General features: G+C 39.6%; 1 protein-coding gene across 3 annotated transcripts in view; it reads left to right on the plus strand.

Moving 5' to 3' along the window:
• tbck (TBC1 domain containing kinase) overlaps positions 1–23,163 on the plus strand; it is a 52,988-nt gene extending 29,825 nt beyond the window's left edge. For all 3 annotated transcript variants that reach the window (XM_040024029.1, XM_040024030.1, XM_040024031.1), the window contains 3 exons: positions 14,481–14,644; positions 17,576–17,735; positions 22,977–23,163. In XM_040024029.1, the coding sequence (XP_039879963.1) occupies positions 14,481–14,644; positions 17,576–17,735; positions 22,977–23,087 (435 nt within the window). In that variant the 3' untranslated portion in view covers positions 23,088–23,163. The remainder of the gene's footprint in view (positions 1–14,480; positions 14,645–17,575; positions 17,736–22,976) is intronic.
• Positions 23,164–23,214: the final 51 nt, after the last annotated feature.

Consider the following 23,214-nt stretch of genomic DNA (forward strand, 5'->3'; position numbering starts at 1 on the left):
CCTAGCAATTGACTAACTTAAATGTTTTTAACCTTGATGTACCTACAATACCTTAAGGCAGAGCTTCCCAAAGCGTGGGGCCCGGCCCCTGGGGGGGGGGGGTGCAGAGCCATTGCGGGGGGGTATGAAAAGGAAAACAAAAACAAAAACGCTTGGACACTGCTACGGAGCGGCCACACAACCGCAAAGTAGGAGATGAAGCATCGCTGAATATGTTTCCAAAACAACTTCATTCTAAGCCAAAGACTAGAAAATCTGGGGAAGCATATTTTCCCTTTGGTTTCACCTGCACAAGTGCCGATGTAGGTCTCCCCTGCAGAATTGGTTTTCCTTTCGTCAGGAGCAGCGCTGGGCTCTTCAAATCACGGACAAACAGGATCCCACATTCTTGATTTTTAGTTCAGAAACACTTGTTGTAACGACTACCTACTCCTGACATTTTGGAGATGTTAGCTCTTTGTACAGTAAAGTTAGAGCGGGATCCAAATAACATCAGGCCGTTTTTGCCACGATTTGTTCCCCCGGTTCAAATCACGGACAAACAGTATCCCACAGTTGTTTATGTTTTTGAACCCATTTTGCACAAAGAGGCATTTTTTGAAAAATGTATTGATAGCAATGTTGAATATTATTACACAGGAAAAAAACAACTGCACATAAAATAATCACAACGTGATGCCTTTGCCTTTCTAAATGGAGGGACAGTAACTGTGTGTATATGTAAGCGTGTAAAACCTGCAGATAGTCAGATTAACAGTATTTTGTCTCTATCTGCCATTCTGCAATTTATCTCATGTAAACAATAACGTGGCGCACAGCGTGACGTGAAAAAAGGCACATACCTTTGACGTTGCATGACGAACTCTGTATTCCTCGTCCACACGTAAACGCAAAAAATCTCAGTTTTTGGTGATTCGAAACGCCGTTTCCGTGTGGACGAAACAGCTGCGTTTTCAAAAATACCCCTGTAGTTATGGAAGTAGCGCAAATTAGTTAGTAGGCCTAGTTTATTTTATTACTACCTCTAATTTATTGCTGATTACTTGTATTTGCTTAATTGTTTACTAAATGTTTGACGTGTGAAATAATCCGCAGTGGAGCAAAATATGGGTGTGTGTGGTTGGAGGATGTGTTCGTGCGTGCACGCGGGCGTGCGCCCGGGGGGGCGCAAACATTTTTCTTGTAAAACAAAGGAGGGCCTCGCAAAAAAGGGCATGTACTAATTAATTAAATTAATCGCATCCCCTGTGTCTGCTCATTTGCTGCCTTGTTAAGTTAATTTTGTAATAAAATACTAATAATACAGAAAATGTCTCATGGTAAAAATTATGTAAATGTAATTATATAAGAAAATACAGACTAACAATCTGCTTCAGTGATATATTGAGTAATATTATTTTTGTAATAATAGGTCAAAATCAGTGTATGACTTGTACTTTTATCTGCAGTGTAATTAGGCTGTGAGTTAGATTTTACTTGTGAAAAACTTTTCTATGTTTCTATGATTCTTGCTACTTCCACACTGCATGAGAAACTAAACTGACTCACTAACTCAACATCAGTTGTCTTAACTAATCAGGATGTGATAATAGAGAAGCAAAATGACTCCAGCTGACCTTTTAACAAGAGTTGGGGAAATTGTTCACCCCACACTCACGCACACTGGCATACTTTGTAGCCCATGTTGTGTTTAAGTTGCAGACCAGAGAACCATCCTTTTTTTCATTACTGTCCACTCTGTGACATTAATGTAAAGGTTATCCTGTGAAATATAAAAAACATTATAATAATGTTTACATTTTTCTATTTCCCAGACTAAGATTAAATAATTGGTATATTTCTTTATTATTTTCAGCTGTTGTTCTTTTTTCTTTATTTTGTTGTTCTTTCGTTTTGCTTCATTGTGAGACAATCATAGGATGCAGGTTTTCTTTAAATTTTGCACATCATTTTAAGCAACTTGGTTCCCGACATGAACTTATCTTACCAGCACTGACAAATAGTAACATTTTGGCTACAGTGACTCAAACGGCAGTAGAGCAGTTTGACACTGAGCCTGAACCCCTCAGTCATGTCCGTGCTTTTTTGCCTCTACACCTTGGACATGAAGTTGGAGCTCTTGCCTTTGGTTTGATTATTCATATCAACTGCAAGGCCCTCTGGAATTATTTTAAGATCAGAAAGAGTTCATGACAACCCAATCTTTGATATCCAGATTCTCCCAAAGTTATGAATACATTTTGATGCATGATTCACAACAGCTTTTTTATAGGATTCCTTTTAAAATGTTGTTACAAACTGTCTTGCAGTATTCACTTATTGGGCAAAACATGACCATTGATGGGTGACGTGAACAACACTGATTATCTCTGCATTATGGTATCTGTTTGTGAGTGGAATATATTAGGTAGTAGGTAAAGATTTTGTCAAAAATTGATGTGTTAGAAGCAGGAAAAAAGGCAAACGGAAGGATTTGACCAAACTGGAAAAGGGCCAAACTGGGATGGCTAGACTACTGGTGCATCTTCAAAACCGTGGCTGTTTTGGGGTCTTACCAGTTTGCAGTGGTCTATCAATAGTGTTCCAAGGAAGGAACAGTGGTGAAACCGCAATCTAGAATCTGAGAAATGTGCTGGACAAACAACTCTGATCCATGGAGGTCCCGACTCGCAAACACGACTTAAAAGTTCTGTTGCTAACATCTTAGTGCCAGATACCACTACACACCTTCAGGGGTCTAATGTAGTCCATTCCTCGATGAACCAAGGTTGTTTGGGAAGCAAAAGGGAGACCAACACAATATTAGGCTCAAACGAAACTCTTTCACTTTACCCAGGAGCATGTGCTATATGTTATTTTTCTTCTTGGATATAGGAAAACACAGGTATGGATAATTAACATGAAACATATACACTTTAATATTTTATTACAGTTGTCTGATTGCTTGTTAATAGAAGTTTCTAATTAGTCAATCACATGACAGCAATAGTGCATTTAGACATGCAGACAAGGTCAACCTGCTGGAGTTCAAAATGAAGATCAGAATGGGGAAGAAAAGTGGCTTAAGTGATTTTAATCAAGGCATAGTTGTTGAAGCCAGACAGGCTGTTCTGAGAAAGAGAAAATATCCAGCTAGCAGCAGTTCTCTGGCCAGAGGAAAATAGGCAGACTACTTTCAGCTGATAATGCAAATAAGCACTCGTTACAACCAGAAGATCATCTCTGAAAATACAACAAATCACGTCAAACCTTGAAACAGATGGGTTACAGTAGCAGAAGACCACATCAAGTGCAATTCCTGTCAGAACAGGAAGCTAAGGCTAAAATTCACACATGTTCACCAAAATAAATAAATAATGAATTAAAAAATTAACTCAGCGGATTAGGCAACATTTTGCCAATTTCTGCTGCCACATTAGGGTGGTAGGGTCAGAATATGGTATAAACAACATCCAAGGATGGCTCCATCATGTTCTGAAGGCAAAAGAGAATCCAACTTGGTACTAGTACAGTGTTCCTAACAACGTGGCCAGTGAGCGTATACCAGTCATGCATTCAAACAATTCACCATAAAAAGTGTTGATGCTTTTCTGACGAGTGTTTATTGATGTGATCCTGTGTTTCACGTGGGTCTTTTGTCTTTGTTTAGTATTTGTGGAGCAATCCTGTTTGCCTTTCACACCTGAATGCATCATGTCCAGAAAGCTCACAAACACTCTTGTCAGCCCTATCTGCTGTGTGCCCAAGTGATTGCTCTAATCTTTCTCATTCAGCCCAGGCTCATTTGTATGGGTGGTGGCATTGATCTGTGACCGCATCTACGCGTACCCCACCTCTTGCTCTGAAAACATTCAGGCGTGAGTGCATTGTGTTGAAATGTCACTCTCATACAGTAAATGAAGGGACTGCTAACACTTTGAGTACATGCCAAACCAAGTTTACAGTCTGAATGGAGGGAAATTCAAGCCCAAATCTCTTTTAATGTTCCAAATCCAAAGTAAAACTCTTAAAATGTAATAAAAATGATGCATGCAGTCAGTTCGGCGGTTTCCTGGTTGTAACCTGCAGTTCCAAATATGATTTTCTCTGTTGCCCTCTTTTTTTTTTTAGTAAGAGAGCAGGAGGCTCTGTCAGCAGTTTCTCAGCCCTCATAGTGAACAGACATCCATCTCACTCGACAGCTGCTGTCCAGTCAGCTTGGTCTGAGTGACTGAATAGGGGAAAACAAGCTCTACTTCTCTTCTCACACAGTTTCCTGAGGTTACTTTCTAACTGGGCCACTGTTGACACATACTTTTCAACTTCTCAAGCTGAGGAAAATTAAATTTCTATTGGTATTATTATTATTATTATTATTGGACTTATGCAAAAGTTTCATTAATACAGTGAATGTCACTGCAGACTCAGAACTTTGGTGTGCACTTAACAACTTTAAGGATTTTTTTTAAGTTTAGATTATGAAACAATTAGAAATGTGGATGTTGCAATCAGTTGTTGACAAATTATGTTATGTCTAAATTTTGACCTTCAGTGCTGCAGCATTAGCACATAAACTAAGTTGGTAGTTGTTAGGCAGGTGGTCATAATGCATTATGTCTGGTCGGGTCAGTTGTTAAAGTGCACGTCTAGATGTGTCAGCACAAATAGCGCAATAGTAATGATGGCAACTGCTGTGTCGCCAAAATTCAAACAGGAATTACGTGAGAAGCTGGAAAGTTTCCGTTTTAAAATCTTCTGTGGAAGAGAGTGTGTGTGTGTATGTGTGTGTCTGCTCTGTTGGGTATTTGTTGTCAGCGTTTTTCTCAGATCATGACCTCAATTATGCCTGTCTTTTCTTTGTCTGAGTGCAGACTTTGCAGATGAAATGAGATTCTCTTTTAGAAATTATGCTCAAACACCACAGACTGTCGGTTGATATGTGAGCATCCCAGCACAGTAATAATCATGTTCAGTCAAGGCACTCACTGACCTTGTCATCAAGCTTTCTCCAAGATGTACAACGCTGCTGTTCTGAAGTGAGTATATTAAGCGGCGGTGCGAGGGTGGGGTGGGCGTTGGCATTTCCTTGTTTGTTTTCTCCAGCCTTGTACCATAACTGTTAGAGGATAGATGAGCATGAAAATCCAGTGCTGAAGATTTGTGTCTGCTTTCCTGTGGCTCAGGTTTAGGCTCATCACTGCCAGGCCAGTGAAATGCCAAAGTGTCATTAAGCCATTCTTGGATGCCTCACATTGCTCACTGTGACATTTAACTCACAGTGTGGTTGTTCATCAGCCCAAACCAAAGACGGGCTCCATATTAATTTCTATTTCTGGCACTGTATTGTATGTCTGTATGTCTGGATATACAGCAGGATTGTCAGGCTAAGGTTTCATTCAGTCGCTTCCTTTTTTTGGGGGGGGGGAATGATTATCGAAGACCAAACCACATTTTCTAAAGTAAACTCCAACCCTCTCTGAAGAACAGAAAATGTCTTGTTACGATACACAGCAATTTGGGCGCTCATTGTGACGTGCACAGGAGAGTTTAGCATTGTTGGGTTGTCATAGCTACAGGTCTGCAATCTTCTCTGAATTATAAAGCCTATGCTTAAAGGGCATTTTAATCCAGTGACTAATCTTTAAAAATCATTCCTTAAAAGCAGACTCTGTCCTTTCACTACTTTTTTTCTGTACTTTTTGTTTATTATGTTTTTAGACAGTTTTGCTCTTTTGCAATCTTGCCTCGGTACACCAGGGCAGTGAATTTTCAGCTGTCAGCAAGACTTTCAGCTTGAATTTAAGGGGTTTAACAAACGTTCTGGATTAACTGTTTAGGGATTACAGCCATTTTTGTGCATAGACCCCATTTAGGGGCAACCTGCATGTGGTGAATAAAGCCTTGATTGATTGATTGATTGATTGATTGATTGTAGATGCTCAAATATTATTGGAAAGTTGACTGGCAAGCAGTTTAATGGTCATAGCAGGTGAGGCATCTTCCCTTAGCATTTCATTACAAATTAAGCAGATTAAAGATTGTTGATTCCACATGCTGACCTTGCATTTGATTCCTTTTCACTGGAACTCATAATCTGAGATCCAAAGAGATGTTGATAAAAGTAAAGAAAACCATTATTAGGCTGAAAACCTCAAATAAACCTATCAGGGAGATAGCAAAAACTTTAAGACTGATCAAATGAAAAATGTGGACCATTATGAAAAAGAATGAATACACTAGAGAGAGACATCAAAACCACTGAAAGACCACAAAAGATCACTAAAGTGCATGATGGCAGAATTATTTCCATGATTAAGAATAACAACTTCACAACATCTGAGTTAAGAAAACAGTTGAGGAGTTAAAGATAACATTAACATCTGCACTCTATATTGTCCCGTCTTCCTTCTCTCTCCCGAACCAGTTACATCAGATGGCCGCCCCTCCCTGAGCCTGGTTCTGCCGGAGGTTTCTTCCTGTTAAAAGGGAGTTTTTCCTTCCCACTGTCGCCAAGGTGCTTGCTCATAGGGGGTCATATGATTGTTGGGTTTTTCTCTATATGTACTATTGTAGGGTCCACCTTACAATATGTGATTTGGCGCTGTATAAAATTTGATTGAATATACAGAGGGTTGACCACAAGTTGCAAACCACTGGTTACACTCAAGAATAAGAAGGTCAGATTAAACTTTGCTGAACAAAATAGCATGAAAAGAAAAAAATATTTTAACAGATGAAACCAAAATCAGCATCAGCAGAATGATAGGAAAAGTATGAAGGAGAAAAACAAATGAAGAAATGTGGTGTACCACATTATCTGTCAGACATGGAGTAGGCAGTATTAAGGGATAGTTTATAAATGTATAAATCAGGATAAATTCTGAAGCTGTATTGCTCAGATTTGGACAAATGCTACACCGAAAGAATACTGCAGAGGAAACTACGAAAGAAACTTTCTCAATGCAAAGAAATGCCCAAGTCAGTCATCTGATCTCAGCCTAGCAGAGCATCCTTTTCAGTTACTGAGAAACTGAAGGCAGCCACAGTAAAGACCTAGCAGAGAATCTCAAGGGAGGAAACACAGAAGCATGGAGATTGTAGCCTGAAAAGGATTTCTGTCTAAATAATAAAAAAAATGTAATACTTAAAATAATATTACTTTGTCCAATTATAGTTCTGACTGTAATTCATAAACCGTTAAAATCCTCAAAAGTATCCACTTGAATCACATCTTGATTGTTTGATTTAAAATCCTCTGTGGTGGTGTACAGAGGGAATACTACAAAAGTGTTTCATTATCCAAAAACGTAGGCAGCGTAGTTACTGTCTGCATTGGAAAAGAAGCAAACTGTCTTTGTGTGTGTGTGTGTGTGTGTGTGTGTGTGTGTGTGTGTGTGTGTGTGTGTGTGTGTGTGTGTGTGTGTGTGTGTGTATCAACAACATATGTGCATCTACTGCACTTTGTTAATGATATATGCATGACCATTGCACCTGATTTCCTGCAGGACCTGCTCATACAGTGTCATCAGATTTTGACCTAAGAAGTATAGACAAACACAGTCGGCTTAAGCTCCTTATTAAGCATACAGATCAAACATTCACAGTGCTTGTGGGGAGTATAGTTGATGACTTGCAACTGAAACTGGCCAGGCAGCAGTAACCTCAAACAGGCAAAAGCAGATCAGACATGTCCAACATTCAGGGGGAATTTTGGACCACTTTTCCTTGCCAAACTGCCTCAGCTCAGCCACACTCTCTGGTGTGAATGGCTGACTTAAGGTCATTCCACAAAATCTCCAAAAGGCACAGTTAATTCCCTCCTGCCGTCTATTGGCAACCCCTCCATAACCAGAGGTAGCAAAGACAACCCAAAGTCCTTTCTCCCTTACCTCTGGGATGATGTTATCATTTTGGTATACATTGGCACGTTTACACCATTTATGTGGTGCTGTGTTTTCAACTTTCAACCTTATCTACAAAATATTTTCTCAGTCCTGCTGTGTGTGAGCTGCCAAGGTGCTCTTTGGTAACCTTAGGCATGCAGTGTTGTTTGTTTTTAGTGTGCCAGTCTTTCTAAAGTCATGGGCAACATGCCAGTTCAATAACTTCATGAACAGAGATTTTAACCAGCTCCAAAGATTCATTTTAGCCTTTAGCTTTTACTCTCTGGTTTTGTTTTGTTCTGATTTTTTTTGTTTGTTTTTTTTGTTTTTGTTTCTCGCATTTTCATTTTTCTTCCTTTCCCCCTCTGATTTAGCATTCTGCCAGTGGCTTTGGGTCACCTTAGCTGGGCATTGGCTGCCTGGCACAGCACTCAATCATTTCCATTAGGAGAATTTGTTAAACTCTACACTGACAAATACCTGACCTCTTTGAGGTGACTGTCTAAAAAATTTCCAGCTTTATGCAAATCAACAGTTTTTTGTCCTGAGATCTGATTTACATGAGCAGACGCTTCTTGTGAATAGCAAAATGCACATACTTTTTGCAGCCTACACTATGAATATTGCACTGATTGATACACTATGATAAAGAACAACACTATATTTTGTGAGTCATTAGTTCATATGCATTGCATATATATATATATAAAAAAACAAAAAAAAAACACCCAGCACGCCCCTGCGGGCGGTTTATCCTTCAAGCTCGGGTCCTCTACCAGAGGCCTGGGAGCTTGAGGGTCCTGCGCAGTATCTTAGCTGTTCCCAGGACTGCGCTCTTCTGGACAGAGATCTCCGATGTTATTCCCGGGATCTGCTGGAGCCACTCGCCTAGCTTGGGAGTCACCGCACCTAGTGCTCCGATTACCACGGGGACCACCATTACCTTCACCCTCCACATCCTCTCGAGCTCTTCTCTGAGCCCTTGGTATTTCTCCAGCTTCTCGTGTTCCTTCTTCCTGATATTGCTGTCATTCGGAACCGCTACATCGATCACTACGGCCGTCTTCTTCTGTTTGTCTACCACCACTATGTCCGGTTGGTTAGCCACCACCATTTTGTCCGTCTGTATCTGGAAGTCCCACAGGATCTTAGCTCGGTCATTCTCCACCACCCTTGGGGGCATCTATATATATATATATATATATATATATACACACATACATACAGGGTGGGCCATTTATATGGATACACCGTAATAACATGGGAATGGTTGGTGATATTAAAGTCCTGTTTGTGGCACATTAGTATATGTGAGGGTGCAAACTCCTCAAGATGGGTGGTGACCAAGGTGGCCATTTAGAAGTCGGCCATCTTGGATACAACTTTTGTGTTTTCAATAGGAAGAGGGCCATGTGACACATCAAGCTTATTGGTAATGTCACAAGAAAAACAATGGTGTGCTTGGTTTCAACGTAACTTTATTCTTTCATGAGTTATTTACAAGTTTCTGACCACTTATAAAATGTGTTCAATGTGTTGCCCATTGTGTTGGATTGTCAATGCAACCCTCTTCTCCCACTCTTCACACACTGATAGCAACACCGCAGGAGAAATGCCAGCACAGGCATCCAGCATCTGTAGTTTCAGGTGCTGCACATCTCGCATCTTCACACCATAGACAATTGCCTTCAGATGACCCCAAAGATAAAAGTCTAAGGGGGTCAGATTGGGAGACCTTGGGGGCCATTCAACTGGCCCACGATGACCAATCCACTTTCCAGGAAACTGCTCATCTAGGAATGCTCGGACCTGGCACCCATAATGTGGTGGTGTACCATCTTGCTGGAAAAACTCCGGGAACGTGCCGGCTTCAGTGCATAAAGAGGGAAACACATAATCATGTAACAATTTCAAATATCCAGTGGCCTTGATGTTTCCATTGATGAAGAATGGACCCACTATCGTTGTACTCCATATACCACCAAACCATCACTTTTGTTGTTCCAACAGTCTTGGAGGAATCCATCCAATGTGGGTTAGTGTCAGACCAATAGCGGTGGTTTTGTTTGTTAACTTCACCATTCACATAAAAGTTTGTCTCATCACTGAACAAAATCTTGTGCGTGAACTGAGGGTCCTGTTCCAATTTTTGTTTTGCCCATTCTGCAAATTCTGTGCGCCGATCTGGGTCATCCTCGTTGAGATGCTGCAGTAGCTGGAGTTTGTAAGGGTGCCATTTGTGAGTAGCTAATATCCACCGAAGGGATGTTCGACTAATGCCACTCTCCAGTGACATGCGGCGAGTGCTACGCTGTGGGCTCTTGCTGAATGAAGCTAGGACAGCCGTCCTGACGTTTCTTCATTAGTGACAGTTTTCTTGCGTCCACATTTTGGCAAATCCAACACTGAACCAGTTTCACGAAACTTAGCAAGCAGTTTGCTGACTGTAGCATGGGAGATGGGTGGTCTCGTAGGGTGTCTTGCATTGAAATCTGCTGCAATGACCCGGTTACTGCGTTCACCAGATATCAACACAATTTCAATCCGCTCCTCACGTGTTAACCTCTACATAAATGTAGTAATCGATAGTTACTTCAGTTATTGTTTACAGTGGTTTACACAGATTAGACTAATCTTACTTTTGCTTTCTTCATTCTTTTTTTTTAGTTTAATTAGAATAATTCAGTATTTTCTTTGGTCGCCGCACTGCTCTATTTTCTTTACAACCAGTAAAGTCAAAGATGTATGAGATTTGTGCTGAAATTATTATTTCTGTAAGCTCAGTCTGCACAGGTTGTTATACTGAGCAGGTGTGTTCAGTCATTGTTTACTCTCAAGAGTAGCATACTTGACTCCAACCTTGCACATCCTTTTACGATCATTTTGCTGCCGGCCAAGACGACTTTTAAACTTGATCGTAGCACTACCACCACGAGTCATTGCAGTTCTCATCTCTGCAGAGCTAAAACCTCAAATTCAGGTACAGGGTGAACTCTGCTTAGTTGGGACATGCTGTCACTATCACTTAGAGATTTTGATCGAGTCCCATTGTGTGGCTGTTTGTATATCGTTTCCTTGCATCGTATTGACTAAGATTGACTGTGTTTTGTGGTAGGCTTGGAAAATGTACTTGGCTTGGGGGTATTTGGTAATTAAATTATCAGGGGAAAATATGAATATATATATTCAATCAGTGTGGCCGTTGTTGAAGCTGTGCATCTAATAATAGAGTTACTATAACATGTTACTATACTGCAATAACTATAACTGCAATAACATGGATCAGAATTTGGATGGCTTGTTAGGTCACAACAACCCTTTCAAGGTAAAATTCTTGAGGTTGTCTACCACAGTACTTTTGTATACATTTCAATACAGCAATTCACACAGAATGCATTATTTATTTGGTAAAAGTATTTACCTATTACTATAGCATTCACTGCCATGGCATTTTTTGTCTGTACATTATTTGTGGTTGGTGGATATAAGATTAAAAGTTTTTTTGTTTTTTGTTTTTTTAATCCAGAGTGTTAGTCATGTTTTCTTTGCAGCAAATCAAAATGGTGTGAGATTTCATTAGTATGTAGATTCCTACCTGCTGAGACTCTCTTATTGTATGTTTCTTCAAATTGCAGCTGTCAGGCTCTTGTTAGATAATTTAAAAGAGCAGAACAAAGTTATTTATTGGAAGCAATGCACATCTCCCCAAATCTCTCCCACTTTCCCAGTCCTCATCATGTGTTGATGCAACACAGTGAGTATGCACCTTTTGAAAACTCCAAACAAATAGGTATTGTTACACTAGCCTTGATTATATTTGAAATCAGGTACCTAGTTTGAAACAGTCAAACTATGAATATTTATTAAGAACAAAAACAGCCCTCTTGTATCAGAAATATTAAAAAGTTGAAGTAGAAAAGCTTTGAATGTCTCCTGTTACACCCCACAATGAGACTGTAGAGCCAAAATGTTTACACCTTGTTATAATTCACTGGGCAGAATTTCTGAGGATGTTTTACTGATTACTAATTTGCTTTGTATGATAAATTATTTACTTTGTGGCAGCTCACTGTTTTGTCTCAAAGCCTCAGTCACATAGGTCTAGAAACCAGTTGGTTGCTGTGGCCTAACGATTGATTTCACAGTGACTCCCAGTACCCTCGAACGACCACTCACAGCAGGTTGATTCAACAGGAGGAATACTTGTTTTTCCCTAGCAACCAGTAGTTGTCAGGCAGTCGTCCATATTCCTGTCTGACTGATTGATATGCATACATATCAACTGACAGATGCTAGAACAGATACATTTTTTTGTTTGTTTTGCATATTCCTGAATCCAAATCATTTGCTGAGATAGAAGCAGAAATACTAAATTAATAAACTGATGTCGTTCCATCAAAAGTTAGAAGCTAAAATCAAAGCAAAATTAGCTAAAATCCAAAATAGCCTAGGAAAGTAGAGAAATAAACAAAATGTGATGGTTTTCTGGCTTTGACCCCACATATTTTCAGGGGGATTCAAGTCAGGCTTTGTACAGACATGTTAGTCACTTTTGTCATCTGGAGGTAGTTCTTTACCAGGAGGGACATTTGTTTTGGGTCGCCATCATTTTAGAAGGCAAAGGGGAAACCCAGACTCGGTTTTGCTGCTGACTCCTCAACATTTTCTTTCCAAATCTTCACATGACCTCCTTGGGTTGTATGCCTCTCCCTTCTTTCTCCAAATATAAGCAACATCTCTGCGGCCTAAGAGATCTAGTTTCCTCTCATCTGACCAAAGGGTGCACTTCCAGTATCTTTCTTCAGGCTGTCTTTAGCTTACTTGACCATTCTGACCTGAAGCTTTCTCTTTCTGAAGCTTTTTTAGATATGAATGGGTTTTTTTGGTCTGCAACCTGGCAGTCCAATCCTATGCTGTATTCTAGTGATTGTCATCTTTGAGACTACAATACAACTTGGCTGAGTCACTCACTGCTGTCTTGGCAGTTGTTCTAGGGTCTTTAGACACATCTCTCACTAGTTTCTTTTTTCCAAAGTATTTGAAATCTTTCACTTCCTACCTCTGCCAGGCGTGTTCTGTACTGTGTGGCTTTCTTTGAATTTCTTGATGACAGCTCTGACTCCAGTTCTTGACACTTGAAAGCGCTGTGATAACTATGTATATCCATCTCCTGCTTTGTGAGCATCAACAATTATTTTTCTCAAATCTAAACTGATTTCTTCTGTTGAGGTTTTTATACTGTGTGCAAATTCAAAGGTAACCCTCAGTTTTCACTTAATTTTAAAGTTTTTGACCATTTCAAAGTTAGCACATTATTGAACAACAGTCGTTTATGCTTTGGTCAGTGGTTAGTTTTTCAGGGGGCTAAAATTGACCCAGGGATTTTTTTTTTCTGAAATAAATCTGTTATTGTGTGCATATAGAAATCATTTATGCTTTCTAAAGAAAACTTGTATGTTTATAATTGCTATGTTAAAAATTCCTTCCTTGTTAAAAAAGCACTTGGGGAAATGTTTGACAGAAACTTTCATGGGGGGGGGTAATAAGTTTGTCCTCATATTTAATTCTACAATCTGTGGTGGACCATTTCTTTGTCTCTGTGAAGTAAAAGTGTAATAATTACTATGTAAATGAGCATGAAATAGAAATTATTAAACTGTAGCACACATACTTGAAAATTGCAAGTTCTTAGGATGTTAAGCAGAAACACTTATTCACTGTTTAAATAATAACGCTGTAATTTAACAACAGTAAGTAAACCGCAAAATTTTTTGCATAGTCCTTTTACAAAGAAAAAAACAGGAGAATAAAAAAATCTTTTAAATCGCTTTTGAGCTAACAGAACACCTGTGGTCTGCAGCCCTGAGTTATTGCTCTGGGGTGGGCCATAGATTGTTCTTCTGACCAGTTTTAGTGAGCTGCTTTCAAGCATTTTATTTCATGGTTGGCAGCACTTTGGCATTTAACCTACTGGTCCTGCAGTCGGCTCTTTTTATCCTGCACAGTGTGCTGAAATTCCTAGATAATGCGGTTAGTATTTCTCCTCAGTTTAATTTGCATATCAGTGAACAGAAGTCGCAGACTACAAATGAACTCTCATCATCAAGACAATATTTTTGTTTGTTAGTCTTTTTAAAGGAGTTGGTCAAAACTCTTGGCACCCTCGGTTTTCCCCACTTTATACTTAAAATGTATTTCAGGGATTTTGGGAATTGTATAACATTTGGTCACTGTTGCAGAGCAGAGTTCAGCCTCCTGCAGCCATGCCTCAGGCTGGGTGCTTTAATGAACCTATTTGGCAATTCAGGTAGAAACTGGCAAAGGACCAGGTTCTGGCCACTACTGCTGCTCATCTGTGGCGCTGTAATATAGTTTATATGGAAATTCATAATGGTAGTTTGGGCTCATTTTATAGGAAGACATTAAGCACTAATCGAGAGGGGATTTATTTAATGAAAGCTTGTTGGTGTGATTTAAATAAATATCCAACTTGACAAAATAGTTTTTCTTTCTCTTGTGTTATTTCATTACAATAACTTTTGCAAAATCATTATTCCATAAATTCTCTGACCGCATATACTGCTGTTTTCTCTCTCTTTATCTCATCTCCTCTTATAGTCTCGGGAGCCTCTGTCACTGGTTGACCTGAAAGCAGAAGTATCTCCCAGGATCTCAGCGGAGGACTTAATTGACCTTTGTGAGCTGTCATTGTCCGGGTCCTCCAAAAGGAACAAAACTGGCAAGCCCAAAATTGTTGCAGTCGATATCCGCACTGCGGAAGAGTATCCTTACCATTTTTGTGCAGCTGGGAAATCAGTTTTAACATGTAAATATTCCACTGCTGTTATTCAGTGTCAAACGTATACCACACTGGTTCTAGTAAAGGCAGATTTCAAGTACTTTAGTTCATGGCTGACTCCTGCAAAAGCTCTGATTCATGCATCTGTTTAACACCACACACTGAATAAATAAACTCAAAAGAAACCACAAATAAGCTGATGCAAATTAAAAGCAAAAGTTGGTTTATTAGCAACTGAGAGTGGCAAGGTGATTGGAGAATACTTCCTGCTGGCAGCTAAAGAGCCGTGGGAGAGGGTGTGCAGGAAGCTTGGGTGACTGGAGATGGGGTTGTCTTGGAAATGTAAACACACTGAGCGTTAGCAGGGTCTGCGATCTGGTAGAGTGCCAGAGATGCCAGGTATTTTCAAAGGCATGATGACATAAGGTGCAGCTGGTAAGGGCGGTTTTCATCACACCTGTCTGTGCTTCTCTACAATGATGAAGACACTCAGCACAATACACAGGGGAAGAAAAGAAAGAAAGTGCAAATCCAGGAGTCATGATAGTTCAGCCTGACCCAGAATGTGATGTTGAGGGGGAGTCGGAGGGTTTGGCAGAGCCCAGTGTGACAGCATCTTTGAATTTACACAGGGTGTCATTTCAAATTATTTAATACCTGTGCCTCGAACAGTGACCTGCTTTCTGTGCCATGTTGATAAATGTAAGATTCACTTCCTATGTGAATGATATGCAAAAGACTTTGAATTTGTGACATGAAGAAACATTTTGTCTTTCTCTGTTCAGTGCCTTGGATATTTTGGTTACCTATTTATGTGGTGGCAGTGCTTTGCTTTTCCTTGTTTTTAATGAAACCACAGGCAAAGAGATTAAAACAGCTTGGTCCCCATCAGTTGCAGTCCATCCAGGCTCTGCAACATTCAGCTGGCCCCCTGAAATTCCTCCAAACTGCCCCACCATATCCAGAAGTGACGAGCTATTAAAGCAGCAGCGTTTAGTTTAAGTAAAATGCATTCATCTGGCCTTATGGCTACATGATCGTTTCCACTTTATTAGCTCATCTGGCCTAAGGACTGATGGGTTTATGCCATGGCAAGGCCTCTCTCCATCAGTCCACATTTCACGACAATCACTACTCCTCCTATACTGTTGATCATAATTAAGTTAAACTCACATGCAGTGATCATCCATTAAGTAGTCACCTGAATTGTAGTCAAAGTCTTGTTAGCAGCCTTGAGGAGCAATAACCTCGGAACTATGATGGATTGTGAGCTGGATGACCTACTGACATTCATGTTTCCTGAAATTCTTACTGAAGTAGTAGATTTGATTTTTTTTTCTTGAAAGGATGTGCAGCAGCTAGAATAATTAAGGATAGAGATGGAAATTTGTTATCAAGTGAAGTAGGTGTATTGATAAGATTGAAGGAGTACTTTAAGGAGCTCATGAATAAAGAACATCACAGAGAGAGGAGGACAGATGAAGCACAGGAAGTGCAGAGGGATTAGTAAGGAGGGAGTGAGGCTAGGTATGAAGAGGGTGAAGAATGGTTTACACGGAGGAGGGTAGTGAATACAGTGGACAAAGGATGTTGAATATTGAGCTGTCAGGCAACACGGAAAGAGGAAGACCACAGAGAAGTCTGACAAAAACATTTAGAAGGGATAGAGTAAGATGGAGGCAGATGATCTGCTGTGCCCTAAGGGCAGCAGCAGAAGATATTTTAGGTATTTTGCACAATAGATTGTTTACCCTGGTTAATGTTGTATGTCACATTTTATGTGAAAATTCTCTTCCTTCTTAAGCTATAATCATTTTACAGACTCACTGGGCTAAATGAAAGAGAAAGCTGAAACCTGGGTTGTTTCTTTCATGAAAAGTTGATGTTTTAGAGATGCAGCCTTTTCCCAGAACAGGAGCCGTATCCATGGCCTTGATGTGCATAAATGCACGCAGTCGTCTATATAAAACATCCCCGGCAGATTAAAAGTGAAGCTTGTCACAATCAATACCCTCTTTTCTATTTTTTTGTTTTGTTTTTTGTTTTTGTTTTTTGCTCTGAATATAATTACAGAATTGCATAAAGGCATTCGTTTTGTTGTTACAGGATGCAGTACAATAGACACAGAAATCCTCAAACACAGAAAATTCAAAGCACCAGAAAGAGTGAGGCTCAAAGGTTCAGCTCATCAGTGGAATGGCTGATTGGCTAAGAGGTTAAAGAGCCATTAATCAATAAGGATTAGTGGCAAGATTAGAGATTTTGAATTGGCAGTTTCTGTGACAAAATTTCTTCTCTGGAGCATACTGATAGGCTCCACAGCCCAGCTCACATGGTCAAAAGGGATTAGGCCACTTTACAGGATTTGACAAACCTTTTTCACCTCTGTTATGGTCTTTGCCAAACCCTTTTTGTGTGTTTATGTAGTTGCAAATGGTATGGTTTGATTTGGTAAACGCAGAAACGTATTGCAACAAAGCTAATGCACTCAGAAAAAGTTCGTTGTCTGGTTTTTATTCAGTATATCAATCTGGGGTTGTTCAATATCACTTTGCCAAAGACTCTCACTGAGGGACCTTTCCTCTGTTTTTTCTTCTTCTTTTTATATCCTTATTATTACGTTTCTTTTTTTATTTCTCTCATTTTTCGCCCTTTCTATTCTTCACATCCTCGTCGCGTTTCCACACCTCTGCATTAAAGTTTGTCTTACATATGATTTGTACTAAAAGTCAGCCTGATCAGAATTATAACAAGCACTCACTGAACTTACGCAATATTGTTATGTACTGGTGTATCTGCTGTTTTTCAGTAATACAGCGACTCCCATGAAATGACACACAAGCACACACACTACACACAAACACATTTTTGGCCTTGCTTCTTCGCCATTATTCCTTAACTCCTCTGCCTCCAGCTTCAACAGAGGCCACATTTCTGGAAGCATCAACATTCCCTTCAACACGACTTTTGGTCCGGAAAATGAGGTGGTGCAGTGTCCCGCTGCAGGAGGCCTCCAGAGCTATAGAGGGCGTGTCATTGTGGTCATCAGCCACAACATGAAGAGTGCAGCTATGGTGAGAAAGCAGTCATCCACGTATATGTGTGCAGCACCTCAGTATGCGCAGTATTTTTACATGAAGAAAATATGAATTAACACAGAAGCATAATGTTTCAAGGGCTGAAATCACTATTGACTTTTCTGGTTATTCAATTCAGTTTTATTTGTACAGTGCCAAATCACAACAAACAGTCACCTCAAGGCACTTAATATTATAAGGTAAAGAGCCTACAATAATACAGAGAAACCCCAATAATCAGATGACCCCTGTGAGCAACCACCTTGGTGACAGTGGGAAGGAAAAACTCCCTTTTAACAGAAAGAAACCTCCAGCAAAACCAGGCTCAGGGAGGGGCGGCCATCTACCGTGACTGGTTTGAGGTGAGGGGAGGGAGACAAGACAGAAGACATGCTGTGGAAGAGAGCCAGAGATAAATAATAACTCATAATTAAATGCAGAGTGGTGAATAACACATGGCAAGTGAAAAGGGATGAGAGAAAGAGTGCATCATGGGAAGCCCCAGCAGCCTAAGTCTATTGCAGTGTAACTAAGGAGGGTCATCTGATCCAGCCCTAACTATATGCTTTGTCAAAAAGAAAAGTCTTACGCCTAATGTTAAAAGCAGAGAGGACATCTGACTCCTGAATCCAAGTTGGGAGCTGGTTCCACAGATGATGGGCCTGAAAGCTGTAGGCTTTGCCTCTCATACTACGAAGAGCTCTATTGGTATGATATGTTATTATGAGTTCTTTAAGATAAGATGGGGTCTGATCTTGGTCAAAAACACCTCTAGGATTCCTCACAGTGTTATTGGAGGCCAAGGTAATATCATCCTGAGTAAGTATTTGGTTAAACACCATATATCTAAGATTTTGGGGGCTGAGTACAATCATGTCTGTTTTATCTCAATTTAGAAGCAGAAAATTAGAGGTCATCCAGGTCTTTATGTCTGTGTGTGTGTCTCTGGCTTTATAGAAAGATAACACTGGGTATGATCTGCATAGCAGTGAAAATGTATGTATGAAGCAGGTAAAATGTAAACAGAACTGGTCCATCCAAAAAAACATCCAAAAAGTTTAACTTTTGTCTCGTCAGTCCAGAGAGTATTTTCAATAATATTTCAATTTGTTTGATGATCTGAAACATGTAATTGTGACAAATATGCAAACAACTGCAGGTGTAAATGTGACTGCAAATGGTTGGTCTGTCCCTGTGTATTAGCCCTTGTGACAGACTCAGAACCTGTCCAAGGTGCACCCCACGTCTCACCCTAACCTAGCTGGGATAGGCTCCAGCCCTCCGTGACCCAGATAAGGATAAACAAAAGAGAATGGATAGATGGATTCAAACCACTGCAGCACAGTACCTTTGATATGTACAGCGTGCTCTAATTGCTGTAATAAAATATTACAGTCAACAGTATCGCATGCTGCACAGAGGTCTAGTAGAAAAACCACAGAGATGAGTCCACTGTTGGAGACTATAAGATGATCATTTGTAACTTTCACTAAAGCTGTTTCTATACTAGGTTGTTGGGACTAACGCGTTATTAAGTAACGCGTTACAGTAACTACGTTATTATTGTGGTAACGAGCACGGTAACTAGTTATTATGCCAAAATCAGGAACGCGTTAGTCGTTACTGGGATTTAGATAGGGTCGTTACTCGTTACTTCGTGTGGTGGCTATCGCGGAGCTTCCACAGATTCAGTAACATTAGCAAGTGGTGGAGGCCAGCAGGTGGATGAAGGAAAAGGGACGCAGAAGGAAAAGAGACCCGAGGCGGCCGCCGGTCCAAGTGTGAACTGAACTTCAGGTAAGAAGTTATGACCTGCAGTCTCTCTGGGTCAGATATAAACCAAGTTTAGGTGGAGTTTATTTTCGTTGTGCTGACTTTTTCCGTACTGCGTACTAGCTAGCATGACAGAGTTTCTATACAGCTGGGTGGGTGCTATGAAGCTAATGATGTTGAATTTTATTTTGTTCATAAGTTATTAGAGTTGCCAACCGTCCCGTCTGGTATTCAGAGAAAATATTACGCGTTTCTTATTGAGGTGAAAAGGAACAGTTTGTCCCGTAATTCAGCTACAATGAAAAAGGCACAAAGCTGGAGCTGCACAGCTGCCTCTTCTCCTCTCATTCGCTCCCTCCCTCTCCTGTTTCTACTTCAATCATGAAACTGATCAATGATCAGCTGATCGTCTTTTCTCTCTTGTTTGTTTATCGCTCACTTTGCGCCAGAAAGAGGAAACCAGCGGATGTCGCGCTAAACAACAGCAGCACGTTTAAGCTTGATCAGCTGTTGTTAGAATTTATTTAATATTAATTTCTAGTATCAGCTGATGTTTGCTGGAGCCACAGCTGCAAAAAAGCTGCTGGTCATGATATGGTTTGGTTATCTGGTGAGAGGGAAACATGAAGATGAAACCAGGAGATGTCCTTACTGAATCATCAGAGCTGTGATGGAGAAACAGGTTTACCTTTTAGGTAACATGAATGAGTTGAAGGGAAGTTATGAACTGTTTCTGAGAGACAAATAACACCAGGATCCTTTTCTACGTAGCTGACAGCTGGTAACTGTGCAGGTGCGGATCTAGCAAAGTGTTGCCAGGGGGCCAGGTAGGGCATTAACAGGGAGAGGTGGGCACAAAGAAATACTTTTCTTTCTTATTCTCATTTAAAATGTCTAGCTTTTAAAAAATAATTATCTGACTCTTACAACAAACGATTGATAGATTGATGTATATATACCATCAAAACAGTGTACATCACTGTCACAACAGCGTTTATTTTCATTCAAAGGCTTTATGATTTTTCCTATAATGGTGGGCCAGTCTCTAGTCAAAATGTCCGGGCCAATTTTCTGTCCCAGTCCAGCCCTGTATGCAGCTCATCTGCAGTCTGGTGTTACCTACATCTTCCTATTCAGAAGGCAGAATTTCCGAGTTCTGAGTACAATCGAAAGCACCACGACTGCAGTTTTTGTGTTGGATGTAAAAGGCGCACATGACACTGTGACGTAGGCTAGAATCATGGCAGCAGTCAATGACGGTCCAGGCGTGGGATTTCTCTCGTGGAAATATGCACATTATTTTTTCCTTTCTATTGGTAGGTGGCACAGTGCACTTGTGGCAAGTAAGCAAGCTAGAAGACTGGCAAAGTTATGGAAGAAACACATTAACAAGAGAATTCTGAATAAAACCAAATTTACTTTCCCTAGTAACTAGTTACTTTGAAAGTAACGAGTAACTTGAAGTAACTGAGTTACTTTTGAGAGAAGTAACTAGTAATGTAACTAAGTTACTATTTTAAAGTAACTTACCCAACACTGGTGATGAGCTCTGGATCCCGACTGAAACCCTTCAAATAAATCGTTCCTCCGCAGATGATCAGTTAGCAGTTTTCTAACTACTCTTTTAAGAAATTTTGAGGTAAAAGTGTATAGATCCTTATGTATAACTGTTAGGTTATAATGGGGATAGACTAGTAACGGTCTTGTCCTTGCAACAAAAACAAACAAATAAACAAACAAACAAAGTAACTAACTATATTCATGGTTTTCATGGCCATGAAAATGTCGATCACCAGGAGTCAGAAAAAGTCCTGAACTTAAACTTTAATTTAGTGGTGGATGAAATTAATTTGTCCTTAACTGTTTGCGACCCTCCTTGACTTCTAAGTGGATCTAATTTCTCATTAGTTTGTGCAATAAAGGTAACCAATTACAACATTTATCAATTTCTTTCGGTCCTTCACACATTACAATAACCTGTGAATTGTGATGGATTGTGAGTGAGATGAGCTACTACATCGCTAACATTATGGTCCAGTTTTTAGTTTTTTAAAAACTGCTTTCTGGAACTGATGCAAGCATTTTGACAACTTGTTTTTGTTCATAGGAGCATTTATTTGAGCATATATTTAATAAGATAAAACAATCAATCTTCTGTTTCATGACTACTAAAAATTTATACTTAGTCTTGTCGATATTAAATATTTTGTGAAGGCAATAATCTTTAAATTCAGGCCTCTGTCTTGTAAAATTCAGCCATCTGTTATATAAAGCCACACTGAGATTATTGGTCTGGCGTACAATGTAATAAATAGTTCACTGGAACATTTTGAACATTAGCAGATTATATTTTACATAAATCACCATCTGATATTTCAGTGAACAAAAATAAATTTGCTCACTTCAGCATAACACAAGAGAGAACTACACTGATCATCGTACATTCTCCTTTCGTGCTCTTCTTGGAATAAATTAGCCAAGCTGGCATTTATAAACTCAGCAGGGATAGTGCTTCAGGCAAAATCCCAATTTAGAAAAGATGTCCCCCTTCCATATGTTAGAAAGTGAAAAAGAAATAGTTCTTATTAACTGAGAAGACAATCCTGCATTTTCTTTATTAAAGGGAAGCATCAGAACTTTGCTGCGTTTAACCTTTTAATGGTCCACATAATCAGTATACAGTCGTGTGGCTGTGGCTTTATCCCTGTCGTGTTTTGCATGGTGATAATCATGTTCTTTCATTTCAAGCCAAGTATCAAACATAATGATTTTTTTGTCATTATCATCATATATATGATTTGACAATTATTCATGTGACAGGATCACCTGAAAATTTTAATTAGGAGGTTTTAAGAAGCTGTTTTTGAAGAATTTGTGGATTTAACGTCAGAGACACACTACTTAATGTCAGAGACATAAGAAATCCATAAGGCCTTTGAATCACCTAGGTCATGAAATGAAATGATCAAAATTTAATTTCTTTACCATTTTACTGTGGTTAATAATCTGGTTAGAATAAGGTCAACCCCAGTTCAGCGAATATCAGGTTTTTTTTTTATATAATTGCATGAGTAGCAGAGGAAGAGGTTTTGCAATCATACTCCCCTCCTTGGTTTCACCATGTAACTGACAAAACAAAGGTTCAATGAGGAGTCACAGAGAAATATAAAATGTTTAATTCTTAAACTTAAAAATGTACTGAATTAGTGCATTTTTATGTTAAGGAGTAATCCCGCAGTCTGATGTGTAAATTTATGCTGAGCTTGTCTCAGAGAGGTTGATAAACCAATTTTACATTGGAGTATTTTACAGTGGTGGATTTGCCTTTTATAACTACAGAGAAACTAGAACTACTTAAGTCCTAAATATTAGTAATACAGCAGACAGAAAAAGTTGAACAAAACCAATAAATCTGAAGTGTTTAGTATTCAGTTTTTGATGGGAACTTTCTCTTTTTTTCTGCAGTTTGCTGCACATCTAGTGAAGATGAGTTTTCCACGTGTTTGTATCCTGGACGGAGGGATCAACAAGCTGAAGCCCACCGGGCTCCTGACGGTCCCTTCCCCGCAGATCTGAGCCTCTGCCTTAGCTTGACTTTAAAATAAAGGGAAAATGAAAAGATTGTAAATAGTACTTTGAGCTGACACTGAAGTAAAAAAGGAAATTAGTGAACAAGCATCACCATTGCATTTGGACTTTTTTA

This window comes from Simochromis diagramma, unplaced genomic scaffold, assembly GCF_900408965.1.
Source record: "Simochromis diagramma unplaced genomic scaffold, fSimDia1.1 OVJJ01000302.1, whole genome shotgun sequence".
NCBI lineage: Eukaryota > Metazoa > Chordata > Actinopteri > Cichliformes > Cichlidae > Simochromis > Simochromis diagramma.